Genomic DNA, 12,770 nt, shown 5'->3' on the forward strand with positions numbered 1-12,770 from the left:
TATTATAGATATATCCTGCTTCTATATTCTATAGAACAGAAAGATCTGCAGCTTGATGAGAAGCTCCACCATTCTGTTCTTCAGACTCCAGATGACCTAGGCAATATTTGGAAATTAGATATTTGCCATTTTTCCTTTCAGAGCATCAGTGTTAGGAGATCTTATTATTTAAATTATTTAAAATTTTGTTTTTGAGAGGGATAAGTTAGAGACAAATCAGTTGATTTATCACTATATAATGAAGGTTCTGTAGAGTAGGGAGATATTAACAGTGATGGTTAAAACTGCAGTGTTTTTTTGTTTTATTTCATTGGTTTACACCAGACTCTTATTTTTTATCAATCAAGTGAGACCCCTAGATACAAAATCTTGTACTGTATTATGATTTTATTTACCTCTTTGGCCAATTTATAACCTGTTTTATCCTTTGATGCTGTTCAGTTGTGTTTTATTGGAGTTTTAAGCATTACATCTTAGGTAGAGGGCGTTGAATATTCTTAGTTTCATTGGTCTTCTTTATTGTCTTTTTAGTCTCTGTTTCATTAATTTCTGCTCTGATCTTTATTATTTCTTTCCGCCTACTAACTTTGGGCTTTGTTTGTTCTTTTTTTTCCTAGTTTCCCTAGGTGTGAAGTTAAATTGTTTGAGATTTTTCTTGAGGCAGGCCTGTATTGCTATGAAATTCCCTCTTAGAACCATTTTTGCTGCATTCCATAGATTTTGGTATGTCATATTTCTGTTTTCATTTGTTTCTCGGTATTTTTTTTCCTTTAATTTTTCATTCACCCTGTAGTTATTTAGTAACATGTTTAGTCTCCATATATTTATAGTTTTTCTGGTTTTCTTCTGGTAGTCGATTTCTAGCTTCATAGTATTGTGGTCAGAAAAGATGCTTGATATGATTTCAGTCTTGTAGAATTTATTGAAAGTTGTTGTGTGACCTAATATGTGATCTATCCTGGAGAATGTTCCATGTGCACTTGAGAAGAATATGTATTCTGCTGCTTTGGATGGGTTGTTATGTACATATCAGTTAAGTCCATCTGGTCTAATGTGTCATTTAAGGCTGATCTTTCTTTATTGATTTTTTGTTGGAAAGACCTAATATTTTAGGGGCTTGCTTGGTACTAGTAGCACTCCCATACAACCACCACAAATTGTTCAATATAGTATTAATTTATGCTATACATAATTTAACAGGAGCTTCTGCTCTGTGCCAGACACTGTACCAGGTACTGGCAATGCGTCAGTATGTAACACAGACTCAATCCCTGTTCTTACAGAGTATGTGCACTAGTGAAGGTATTTGAAACTGAGCAGTTTCAGGTCAGTGTGATAAGTGGTATAAGGGGGGGTACAGGTGCAAATAGTGGAGGCTACTTATTTACCCTGGATACGTCAGTGCTGGGTAGGCTTCTCAGGAAGGGCTGTCTAAGGTGAAACCTGAAAAATAAAAAGTTAACCAGACCTATAAGAACAGCATAAGGGGTCCATGCAAAGGAAAAACATGTGGAAAAGGCCAGAGGTATACTACATATTCTGATAAATACCAGCAGTTTACTTTCTATGACTAGAACTTAAAAGTACTAGGGGAATTATGGAGCTGTAAGAAAGTTACAGAAAGACTGGAAAACCACACACTAAGAAGTTTGGGCTTATGCTGTGGCCAGTAAAGAGCCATAAAATCCATAGAAGGATTTTAAATGAGGGCGTACCATCAGATTAGATTTTTAATTTTTTTGCTGCCTTACGAAGAATGGATTGGGAAGGAGGGAATGTGTGTGTGTGGTGGGGGAGAGACTGAAGACTGGGGACCACCAGGGACCACTGGACACTAGGCCAGCAATGATAGCATATAAAGAGCCACAGTGAGCAAGGTCCTCTTCTCTTGAATTGCTCCAAGTCTGAAGTAAGTGAAATAGAGTAGCAGTGGGTCCTAGAGTTTCTGTAGCTGGACCGGGAATGGGAGTAGACATTCATTCTCACTCTCACTGATGGCTTCTATGAACTGGTATGTCCAGTTCTGATTCCAGATGCGTCCCATGGAAGAAATCAAATGAGACCCCTAGACACAAAATCTTGTACTGTATTATGATTTTATTTACCTCTTTGGCCAATTTATAACCTGTTTTATCCTTTGATGCTGTTCAGTTGTGTTTTATTGGAGTTTTAAGCATTACATCTTAGGTAGAGGGCGTTGAATATTCTCTTTATGGTAATTTTTATGAAATTGTCTTTACAGGTTCAGAAAGTGCTTCTCCCATCCATTCGGCTCTGGGATCCAGGTCACAGACACCTTCTCCTTCCACATTGAATATGGATCACATGGAACAGAAAGATCTGCAGCTTGATGAGAAGCTCCACCATTCTGTTCTTCAGACTCCAGATGACCTAGGCAATATTTGGAAATTAGATATTTGCCATTTTTCCTTTCAGAGCATCAGTGTTAGGAGATCTTATTATTTAAATTATTTAAAATTTTGTTTTTGAGAGGGATAAGTTAGAGACAAATCAATTGATTATCACTATATAATGAAGGTTCTGTAGAGTAGGGAGATATTAACAGTGATGGTTAAAACTGCAGTATTTTTTGTTTTATTTCATTGGTTTACACCAGACTCTTATTTTTTATTATTGTGAAAGACAATTTGGTAACTTTTTGATAATACAATCAGTTATTATACACTTTATGTGGAAAGAGAAAAAGGTCAAACATGAGGAGTAAAGGACTTACATATAGTTACAGTGAACTTGTAAATTATGAGCACACTGAGATATTATCAAGTAGGAATAATCTTTACTAACTTAGTAATTATTTTGCCTTTTCCATTATATACACTGAATAGAATAATGGATGTTTCTTAAGCTGGAGAAGATCTATAATGATATCTAGCTAAACCATCTATTTTACAGTGAGGAAGTGTAGCCTTAGGAAGGTTATTAAGTAATTTGTACAGCGTCACATAATTAATGACAGAAATGAGGCTAGGATTCAAGGTTACCTATATGTCTTACGTATAATCTTGCCAATTTTATTAAACAAAAATATAATTATAGAATTTTAGATTATGTTTAAGTTTTAGTAAAAATGTTAATTTTCCCATGTCATTGTGATATCCCTTTTAATGCTAGGCCTGACTTAATTGTGAAATATATTTCTTTGGAAGTTGTAAGTACAAAGAAACAGGCTTACGAAGACTTCCTATAGGAACTGCCTTCAGCCTGAGATTTTCTATTAATTGATGCTATAACCTGAAATAGCCATTTGATGAAAGAGGGAGTATGTACTTATAAATATGATCTTTATATCAATTATAAATTTCTCTATCTGGTATGTGCATCATTTCCTCCTTAGGTAAATCCTAGTACAGGTGGTATTGAATAAGTAATTACTGCCATAATAAGGAATTGTGAACTGGTGAGGTTTTGATCTTATCAGGAAAAAATAACACTAAATGCATATTGACATTTTAAGAATTCACTTTTGTAGACATTTAAGTTTGTTATTTTGACTCCTTTGTATTTTTGTGACCAATTCTTTAGAAAAATTACTGACACTAGTGTATTTTTTTCTACAGAAATCAGTGAGTTTCCATCTGAATGTTGTAGTGTGATGGCAGGGGGTACACTCACAGGATGGCATGCTGATGTTGCTACTGTAATGTGGCGAAGAATGCTAGGCATTTTGGGAGATGTCAACGCTATTATGGATCCCGAAATACATGCTCAAGTTTTTGATTACCTCTGTGAACTTTGGCAAAATCTAGCTAAGGTAAAAAATAAAAATAAATAAAAAAAAGAGGGGAAAGAAAGAAAAGTGTTAAGAAGTAGAAGCCTTAGATCTCATTGCCACCCACCACCCCCTTACTATAAACTGGTTCCTAGCAAGGTGAAGTTACTTATCCATGTTTAAATACATAATTAGTGATAGGAACTGGAATTGAACTCAAGTTTAAGGTAAAACAAACTGGAAGAACACTTTTATTGGTTTGTTGCATTTTATTTGAAAATTACAGATTAGAGATAACCTTGGCATTTCAACTGATAACCTGACCTCCCCTTCACCACCAGTTTTGATTCCTCCACTGAGAATTCTTACACCTTGGCTCTTCAAGGTATGCTTAATATATAAAACATTAATTTAAAAGGTTCATTTAGTAAATACGATGTAATCAGTTTTAAACATTTGATAGATTCTTTAGCTTTTGTATAGTCTTCTAGAACAGTTAGTTTTTAACTAGTCATTGGGGGTTATATAGAGAGGAGAATGGGCATAGCAAAATTATTACACAGGTGCATCATTTTTACTTATTTAATAAAACAAAAGTGTATATAGAATTATGTTTCTATTATATTTAAGTGAAGTGTAAATCTCAAATTTGTGTCAGAATGTGCTGTATATTTTTAAAGATTTAATTCTTGGGGCACCTGGGTGACTCAGTCGGCTAAATGTCTGCCTTTGGCTCAGGTCATGATCCCAGGGTCCTTGGATTGAGCCCCCCATCCGGCTCCCTGCTCAGCAGAGAGCCTGCTTTTCCCTCTCCCTCTAAAGCTCCCTCTGTTTGTGCTCTCTTGCTCTCTCTGTCAAATAAATAAATAAAATCTTTAAAAAAAAAAGATTTAATTCTTTTGAGTATTATTTGATATGTTTGGTGCATTTTCCTGAATGAAATAGTATGTGGTTCTTCATACCTGTGTTGTTTCATTTTAATAGTAATAGTAGTTTCAGTAATCCTAATTGATTCATTAAGAAATTGGGCCAACATAGAAATAAATGAAAACAAATATATTGCTTGCTATATTCAATTAAACAGTATTTGTTTTTGAGTATTAAAACCAACATTTTTAAATTGTAGGCAACCATGTTGACTGATAAATATAAACAAGGTAAATTACATGCTTACAAACTTATCTGTAATACAATGAAAAGAAGACAAGATGTTTCTCCAAACAGAGATTTTCTAACACATTTCTACAATATAATGCATTGTGGATTACTTCATATTGATCAGGTAAATATATACTTTCTAACCAATTGCTTTATAAATTTATCTTTGATTCTTGATTGTTTAACTCTTAACTTTTAAGGTCTAAAATTAAAAATACTCTTTTTATGTAGTCATTTTATTTACAAGTTTCTTCTGTTTTGTAACCTCATTTGTTCTTGAAACGTAGTTGAAAAGCTGTTACAGTTAGGGGATCAACTTGTTTATTAAATGTATCTTTCCTCTAATGTTAAAATAACTAGTTTGCTTTTTTAAGATATTAAGCCATCTTTTGCTTAGACAGACATGTTTCTTTGATGTCCTAATGTACTTATTCTTGGGCATTTTGTAATTGTTACTTAATAATTGGCACTCGAGGCATATGGATTTGCTTATCTAGTCATGCAACAGTCAGAGGTTTTTTCCACTCTAAGAGTTAGTTAGCACATCATATTTTCTTATTTCCATAGATTATATTAGCACAGTGACAGTTCTATTGACTTGGCATTTGTATCAGTGCAGTCATTACATTAGCCAATCATAAATATGACTCTAGAACATTATTCAGGAGTCTTGATCCTGGCCATAAAATTAAAAAAAAAAAAATCTGTGGGAGGTTATAAGTCATGGTAATGAAATATTTTAATCATAATGTGGTTAAATTTCACTTGCAGTTCATTTAAAGAACATTAAACTAATATCAAAAGAGGTAATTATATCTCTCTTCCCGAAAAATGAAAATACTTCTCACATTAATTTGAAATAGTACTTACAATGTACTACCTTATAAACATGTCTCAAACAAAATGACACCTTTAATTACTTGACAGAGAGACCTTTTGTTTAGGATGAATCAGATTGAGTAATACAGCATAAAACACTGCATCCTCATGTTGAATTCCAAAGGCAAAGTGAATGAATAACCAAGTTAAGAATACTCCCTCAATGGGGCACCTGGGTGGCTCAGTTGTTAAGCGTCTGCCTTCAGCTCAGGTCATGATCCCAGGGTCCTGGGATCGAGCCCCGCATCGGGCTCCCTGCTCAGCAGGAAGCCCTGCTTCTCCCTCTCCCACTCCCCCTGCTTGTGTTGTCTCTCTCTGTCAAATAAATAAATAAAATCTTAAAAAAAAAAAAAGAATACTCCCTCAAAAATGCCTTGGTCTGTATTTCTGAGGCTAGATATTTGTCATCAAAGGACTTCAGTTCATCTAATAAGGAGAATTCCTCCAGTTGCTACATAATAGGTCATGAAACTTAAGAGATCAGAGATCTCACATGGAAGCAAGTAGATGAGAGAAGGAACCACTCTGCAGTTCAGTTTTATGCTACGTAGGCCTTATATTTTCAACCCTCTGAAGCAAAGAGCCTTCCAGTTTGCTCTCTAGTGTGGGGAAAAAAAATGCTATATTGATGTCAGTTAAACAAATGTGTTTTAAGTTTACTTTCCTTTGACAGAATATAATACTAAGCATGGATTATTTAGAAGATTTAAAATCAGTCTTTCCGATTAGGCAATGTATAGTAATTGCCTATTTTACTGTTTCATATGTTATCTATTTTTAAGGATATTGATTAGCTGATACCCAAGATTAATTTATGATATTCTTTTCCCCTTCTTTTCTTACTCCTAAGGATATTGTCAATACAATCATCAAGCACTGCTCACCTCAGTTTTTTTCACTTGGTTTGCCTGGTGCCACAATGCTTATTATGGATTTTATTGTAGCAGCTGGTAGAGTGGCTTCTTCGGCTTTTCTCAATGTAAGTTTTTATTTCCTGTTCTTTGTAATATAACAGACTGTAGTTAAACAGGACTCAACTAACAAAGCAACAAAGGAGGAGCCCTTGTTAATAAATTTAACAAGCTGATGTTCAGGAAAATTTACAGTTTAATTGAAGTTGCTTTTTTAAAGTAAATTTTGAAATACAAGAAAGTACTAAAATTAGTTGATAAATTGACACATGAGCTATAAAAATGGATTAAATCTGATAAGCCAAACAAAATTTAAAATTGAGGAAATCTAAGGAAACAAGGTGAGGGAGGGAAGAAACTAAAGAGAGGGCAGTGGGCCATAGCAAAAGAGGTGGACCAGAGGTGAGATAATTCAAAAGTGTGTCTAGGAGTAAACTCTAAACTCTGAGACAGCATGTGAGGATTTTGATAACAGTTATGGAGCTGTGAGACATGCCAAGTAACTCACTGTAGTTGGAATATGTTCATATGTAACTAGCAGAGATAAGCTAAAGAGGAAGACAGTAGCTGGTTTACAGTGCTAAAGAGGTTAGAGTTCATCCCAAGGAAAGAATGAGTAAGCATTGAGGGATTTTACACAAGGAGTGACATGATCAGATTTCTACTTGAGAAAGAGCACTCTGGCACAAAGTATAAATGAGAAATAACAATTAATTGAAAGTCTACTAGAATAAACTAAGAGTTTGGGGGAGAGAAAAATCGGTCCTACTTGACCATCATTTTGTAACTTAGAAAGCAGTTTAATATATGTTATTTCACTCATGAGCTATACAAAAGACCAACAGTAAACAAGAAGGAGTTCTATTTGTGGTATAGGAAGCCGCCTATTCGAGATCCATGAGAAGATGTTAGGAGGGCCATTTGCATGTACAAGGCAGGAGCTCAAAGGAGATGTCGGGACTGAAATGGAAAGCTGGACGACATTAGCTTATACATGTTATTGTAAGCCATGAAACTGGATGCAGTCACCCAGTGGAAGTGTTCACATAAGGGAAGAACCTGTGTTTATAGCTAGTTATTAACCCTGTTTCTCCAGTTATGTAAGAACAGCCATAACTAGTGAGAAAGACTATGAGAAAGACTGCATAGGAAAACAAGTTATTGCAGGAATCAGACCTGACACCTGGTCTCTACTGTAAGGTTAAGGTTAGTCTTTTCCTCTGGATGATGTTGGAGATACACAGTCCAGTCTTCCTCTTTGGATTCCATTTTAGATCCCATACACATCATCATCTTTCTGTTAATGGGCGGCTCCTTTCTTCCCCTGCCAGACAGATTACAAAATAATTGATTAGGTTTTGCTTTTCTTAATTATAATCACGTTACAGTATGCTCCCATTATATCCACATACCTGAACATTCTTAGTTACCTTATCCAACTTTAAAGAAAAACCCTTAGCTAATCTCTTTTAAAATATTGGTTTTTATCAGTTTCACTTTTATAGCTAATTTTATTTTATTTATTTAAAGATTTTATTTTTCTAAGTAATCTCAGCACCCATCGTGGAGCTTGAATTTACAACCCTGAGATGAAGTCACATGCTCTACTGACTGAGCCAGCCAGGCACCCTATAGCTAATTTTAAATTGGCATGGTGTCTACAAGCTTACCCTAACCCTTTTATGGGGTTGTCTTTTTATCTGCAAATCTGGATTATTTTTTAAATATGGAAATGAGTTGTTTTGTTGATAATCATAATAAAGTACTACTCCACTGCCTCTCTAATAACATTTAGAAACATAGGGAAATCCTTTTGGAGGCAGATTCTTGTTTTATGTGAATAAAAGTATTATATTTCTAGCATATTTGTTTTAGCATGTTCTAGCATTTGTTTTAGCATTTAGTATTTCTAGCAGGTATCATTAAACATATAAATTAATATTGTAGGTATTTTAGTTAATAAAGAAATATATTAGTAGGTGGGTGTTGGGGTTTGGTGGACATGCAAGAAGGTAGAAGAAGAAAAAGAAATGCCCAGTGCTGATACTTCAGAAATGGCTTAATACAGCTAAGGAGAAAAGATGAGAAGTTACCTTCATCTGCAGGCCAAGCATAAATTCTGTTTTTAGTAAGTAGTATAGGCAGTGCTTTTCTCATGTGCATAATATCAAAAACCATCTAGACTAGTGCCTGTTTCTTGAAGAGACAGTTAATGTTTTGGTCGTTAGTTACTTTATCTATCCTTAGATAGTAACAAATATAATCTAGTGACATTGAGTCATCTGCTCATTAGTTGCTCACAATATGTTATGAAGTGTTGAGTTGCCTTTAAAATGAAAGTATTTATATTTTTTCTCAAAATTAGGGTAATTTTATGCTGTTAGCTAAACTATATTATTATTTACAGTCAACTGTGGCTGATTTCTGCTTTTTTGCTGGTCTTAAGGAGAGCTCTGCTGTTTGTTCATTTTATTTATTGAGAATAACAGTAGTTTATGTGGAAAGTATAGGTGAAAACCTGAATGTTTTTGTATTTCCAGTTTCCTTTTTAATTTTGTCTTTTGCTCTCACTTCTCTTTCTAATATGGTTAGGTCATAAAGTAACTTTTCTGGTAATTTAATGACATAATAAAATACATCATAAAGATTTTAAAAATCTGATACCTAGGCACCAAGAGTAGAAGCACAAGTTCTTCTGGGATCTTTGGTTTGCTTTCCTAACTTATATTGTGAACTGCCTGCTCTCCATCCCAACATTCCTGATATTGCTGTGTCTCAGTTTACAGATGTTAAGGTAAGAAATCAGGTGCTAATTCTTAGTGTTTAAATGATTTTATAATAACAATGTATGATAAAATTTATATTCTTTCTTTTCCTTTAGAAATCCACATAATTGTTAAAGAACATTAACCAGTCATACCCTTCAGACACAAGGCTAGAATGTCCATTAGGAGCATAGTCTTTTTTGTATTGATGACTTTGGAAACATTTTCTCATTACTGAATCCATTTATATATCAGTATCTTAGGATTCTTTCATTCACTCACAGAACATTTATTGAAACATCCTGTGAGGCAGATACTATGCTACCTCTAAGGCTTCTAAGATTGAGATGGCACTAAATCTGCAAATTTGACACTCTGTCTCCTAATTTCCCCATGTGATATATCAAACAATGTAATGGAATATTCTGTTTTGCTGTAGGAAACTGTGGAATTGGGGTGGGGAATCTATGTACCTGAAGCATAGCTCTTCAAAAGTCATGCTGATACATCTTTTTTAAACTTTTGCCTTCTCTGAAAGAAATTTTTTCAATCCAGTTTTCTGGATTTCTGCATATACTTTTCATACCACCCATATTTCTCTTTACGACATTTATAACGTGTAATTACTTATTTAGTGTTTGATTTATGCTTTAGACAAATAACCACCATAAAGTCTTATTTACTGCTGTATCCTCAGAGCTTAACATGCTGCTTGGCATCTGGTACTCCCGAAACATTTGTTAAAAAAGTGAATTTCGCTTACACATAAAATTATGTAGGTCAATGCAAATTTGCAATGGCAGTTAATAAAAACTAGAAATTGAGCTCTGGTCTTCAGAAATGTAATATCTTCGGTATCTTCTATTTTCAGAAGATCCTGAAGGTGAGGGATAGGTAATAGTTTTAATTTGCTTAGGCAGTTTTGAGTTTGCTAGGGATTAGCCTAGCTAACTACATATGATCTACATTTCAGAGTGGCCTCATTGTCTCTGGCCATTGTATAGTTAGTAATGGCTGAAATGATTTAAAAAATCAAAACAAACTTTGGGGAAGGGGTATCTCCAAAATAAAAGCTAATTCTACTAATGAAGAAAGCAAAAAGCCTAAGAAAATAATGATTATTCTTAGTCAGAAAACTGAAGATTTAAGGGAAAATTACAGGCCATAGTGGTCATATTTAATTTTCACTGAAACTAGCTCTCTGTGTATTCTAAACTACAGCCACATAGCCACATGGAACATACCATGCTGTTTTCAATTTTGTGCTTTTGAAAATGCATTTCTTTCTGCCTAAACATCCGTTATATAGACCTGTTTTCCTCTTTTTGTCTCTCTTAATCACCCAAACACAAATAATCTTAGTCTTTGACCTTGATCATTTGTCAAAATCCTGTTTACCTAAGACCGTTTTGTGAAGTCTTCTATGACTTTCCGAAGTTTACCTGTTTGTTCACATGGAACCTTTTATGTGTCCTCTTGTGTTGTGATTGTTTACAAGTCTGTCTCCCTCTCTGGAATGTAAAATTCTTGAGGATAGGTACTGCATCTTAACCATCTATTTCTTTCCAGCATTTAAGACAGGATCTATTACATAGAAAGCTCTTGGGCTTAAACAATAGATTTGTTCGAAGTACCTATTAATTGCAAGCCCGTGGGCTAGATGCTAAGTTTACAAAGATAAGTAGAAGGTACTCCTCCTAAGGAGCTTAAAATCTATGTAGCTGATAAGTGCTTTGTGAATATATGAATGAATGAATGAATGAATGATTTTTTAAAAAAGGAAGTAATAGAGTCTTAATTATCAAGACTCGTGGCATTCTTGTTTTCCTCTCCTTAGTTAGCCACTGTAGTATTTGACCTGTGTTGATATTCCTGACCTTCCTAAATCTTTTCAACTTTGACTTATGTTGCACAGATCCATCTTGATTTACTTCTTGCTTCTCTAAATATTCTAGGACTCCTTAATAAACCAGTGTTCTTTCTCTGCCTGCTAAACATAAACTTACTATAAGATCCTCTCTTTAGATAATTACTTTCTCTTTATTCTCCCTATTCATTTACATACTTTTAACTATTATTTAGCACTTATCCCCAAACTCACACATTATAATGTTTTACAAATTATCAAAAAAGAGGAGGTTTGCTTTTAAATAAATATTTCTCAAAGTTTTGAAAAGATACCAATACTTTTGAGCAAGTAAATCTGTTTTAATTATCTTATAGTGAACTTTTTATTAATCTTTTAATCAGAAAAAGTTCTTTTTTTGAACATATGTATTTGGTTATAAATTTCAGAAATCATTTATTTTAGTCTGTGCTGCTGTAACAAAATACTACCAAAAAAAAAAAAAATACTACCAACTGGGTAGCTTATAAACAGCAAAATTTATTTGTCACAGTTGTGGAGGCTGGAAGTCCAAGACAAGGCTCCAGCAGAGTGGCATTCTGGCGAGGGCCCTCTCGCTGCTCAAGAGCTGGTCCCTTCCCTCTGTGTCTTCACAGAGTGGAAGGAACTGAGGAGTTCTTTGGTGGTCTCTTGTATAAGAGCATTAATCTCATTCATAAGGTCTCCATCCTCATGACCTAACATCATCTTTGGGAGATAGGATTTTAGCATAAGAATTTTTGGAGGGGAGACACAAATATTCAGACCATATTATTGTTTTTTTTATTTAGCTAATTTTATGAATAATATTGGACTCTCTTAATAAAGTATTCAGGTGAGAACAAAGATTGTTTTATTTCACTGTTGTATCCCTAGCACCTGGCACAGTGGTTGGGCCCATAGTAGCCATTTAATAAATACTTGAATGAATGAATGAATGAAATCTCATTACAGGTATTTCCCCTTTATTTTAGGAACTCATAATCAAAACTGTATTAAGCTCGGCAAGAGATGAGCCATCTGGTCCTGCACGGTAGGTCAGATACTCTTTTTTTTTTTTTTTTTTTTAAGATTTTATTTATTTGAGAGAGAGAGACAGAGATAGCGAGAGAAAGCACAAGATGGGAGGAAAGGGCGAAGGAGGCTCCCCACTGAGCAGGGAGCCCAACACGGGGCTTGAACCCAGGACCCCGGGATCATGACCTGAGCCGAAGGCAGATGCTTAACCGAAGGCAGATGCTTAACCGACTGAGCCACCCAGGCGCCCCTGGTAGTTTTAATAGTAAATAATTTATTAGCATTAACACTATGATAAACTGAAAGAAGAGACTTAAGAATTTCTGATCCACTATGTTCAGAAAGAAAGATATTTCTGCGTTGAATTATTCTGAAATTTAACATTCTACAAAATTTAATTTAAGAATGTCAGTGTCAGGACATGC

General features: G+C 34.5%; 1 protein-coding gene across 4 annotated transcripts in view; it reads left to right on the forward strand.

Annotated features, from left to right (window-relative positions):
- The window catches only part of RALGAPA1 (Ral GTPase activating protein catalytic subunit alpha 1), a 247,730-nt gene that overhangs the window by 118,973 nt on the left and 115,987 nt on the right, over nucleotides 1-12,770 (forward strand). For all 4 annotated transcript variants that reach the window (XM_044918201.1, XM_044918202.1, XM_044918204.1 and 1 more), the window contains 7 exons: nucleotides 2,243-2,395; nucleotides 3,579-3,772; nucleotides 4,017-4,115; nucleotides 4,857-5,012; nucleotides 6,618-6,746; nucleotides 9,347-9,472; nucleotides 12,303-12,361. In XM_044918201.1, the coding sequence (XP_044774136.1) occupies nucleotides 2,243-2,395; nucleotides 3,579-3,772; nucleotides 4,017-4,115; nucleotides 4,857-5,012; nucleotides 6,618-6,746; nucleotides 9,347-9,472; nucleotides 12,303-12,361 (916 nt within the window). The remainder of the gene's footprint in view (nucleotides 1-2,242; nucleotides 2,396-3,578; nucleotides 3,773-4,016; nucleotides 4,116-4,856; nucleotides 5,013-6,617; nucleotides 6,747-9,346; nucleotides 9,473-12,302; nucleotides 12,362-12,770) is intronic.

The sequence above is a fragment of the Neomonachus schauinslandi genome, chromosome 9 (genome assembly GCF_002201575.2).
Source record: "Neomonachus schauinslandi chromosome 9, ASM220157v2, whole genome shotgun sequence".
Taxonomy (NCBI): domain Eukaryota; kingdom Metazoa; phylum Chordata; class Mammalia; order Carnivora; family Phocidae; genus Neomonachus; species Neomonachus schauinslandi.